Here is a 1,751-nt window from a genome sequence, read left to right as displayed (position 1 = left end):
AGAAAATCGAAGTCGATGGGCTGTTTCAGCGTAGATATACAGTCGCATTACCACAAATATAGCCTAAATAGGAAACAAACATGCAGCCTTTACTGGTTTGGAAATGTGACAACTCATCGGTTGTCACCATCTCATCATGTCATCAATGCTCCTAGCTCATCCGTGAAGCAGAGATGAGGATCGGATATGCACCCCCGTGATGAATTGGCACGGCCAAATCCTCATCTCAACTATTCTCGTCGCCTATAAAACAGACGCCTCAGAGCTGTAGCAAGGCAGATCACAGACCTCAAAGTTCTCAGCTGTCCTCCTCCAAATAATCAAACACTCTGAGAGAGGGCGCAAAGGTTTTAGGGTGGGTTGCAATGGGGCGGAAGAAGATCGTAATCCGGCGCATCGAGAACAAGGCTGCACGGGACATCTGCTTCTCCAAGCGCCGGCAGGGGCTGTTTCACAAGGCGAACGAACTGGCCGTCATGTGCGGCGCCCAGGTGGCCGCCGTCGTCTACTCCCGGGCCGGCAAGGCCTATTCCTTCGGCCACCCCTCCGCCGAGTGTTGGCGCCATCTCTCCTTGCAGCGCCGCTCCTTCTTCTACCTCGAGTTGCCTCTCACAACTCTCTTCTCCCTCTCACACAATTCTCTTGTGTTTTCTCTCAAGAACTCTCTCATGAACACACACACACGCACGCATATACCAAGGAAGAGGAACGGCTTTGCCAGAGACACTCCCTTGGTGAACCACAATGGCTACATGGTTTCTCTGCTCAGCCCTCTCGGCCTCACTTCATTACTCAGTATGCAACATGTATATATACATCAGGTGCTGGACTCACGCACGCACTACCAGCCACCTTAACCGGCCACTAACAGCACCCTCCACGCACTAACCCATTCGCCAACTGACTAGCTACATGCACGCCCATGTCAATCACTAACAAACTCACGCATGCACTGACTCTTGACTCGGCTAGCACCACGCACACATGCAGTTACAGCCTCACATACTCTAACTAATTCTGACTTGGCCAAATCACTTGGCTCAACCTGAATGAGCAGCCCGTCACGCTCCAGCCACGGTCGCATCTTGCCGCATCACACGGCGTTGCCTTATCGCATAGCAATATCGACATCTCCTCGTGCTCGCCGCGTCGCACGGCAGCCTGACATCTCATCTTCTCCGCGTGCCTCCGCTGAAGCTTCACCGGACTAGCTACTCTCTAACCTATCCTACATGCACAACGAAAGCAAACTAAATATGCAGATACATGGAATCAAGATTAAGTCTAACATTCACCCCCTAATCTTGATTCTCCTATCATCAACGCAGATCACCCACAACCACTTGCCAAGACTTTGCAGCGCCAAGACCACACCACCTTGCCTCACGCTGCAGCTTCACCATGCTGCACCATCGATCTCCACTTGCATGTTCTTCAGCGGCATCACACCACTGGTCACGTACATCTCGCCGCCGTCGTCGCAGCAGCTCACCTTGGGGATGGCGTCACACCACCCAAAACACCACCGTCAGCTAGCTTCACATCTATCCTCATGATGGCCTCGCACGCCGTACATCGATCTTCTCAGCGGCATCTCATCATCGTCTTGTCGGCATCGCACCGTCGTCGTGGCAGCATCGCACTGCCATCTCCTCCTAGCGGCATCACACCGCAACCACCTGTTCGCGCGGCATCACACCGGCGAAGACCTCCTTGTCGTGGACGACGCCGTCGCAGCGCCGGACACCACC

At 53.7% G+C, this 1,751-nt stretch overlaps 1 protein-coding gene across 1 annotated transcript in view; it reads left to right on the top strand.

Moving 5' to 3' along the window:
* The first annotated feature begins 365 nt into the window (after window positions 1-365).
* Window positions 366-1,751, top strand: part of LOC119354398 (agamous-like MADS-box protein AGL61) — a 2,868-nt gene continuing 1,482 nt past the window's right edge. Inside the window, exon 1 of the mRNA XM_037621133.1 lies at window positions 366-548. Within this exon, the coding sequence (XP_037477030.1) occupies window positions 366-548 (183 nt within the window). The remainder of the gene's footprint in view (window positions 549-1,751) is intronic.

This window comes from Triticum dicoccoides, chromosome 1A, assembly GCF_002162155.2.
Source record: "Triticum dicoccoides isolate Atlit2015 ecotype Zavitan chromosome 1A, WEW_v2.0, whole genome shotgun sequence".
NCBI classification, from domain to species: Eukaryota; Viridiplantae; Streptophyta; class Magnoliopsida; order Poales; family Poaceae; genus Triticum; species Triticum dicoccoides.
This window is presented reverse-complemented; position numbering and strand designations above follow the sequence as displayed.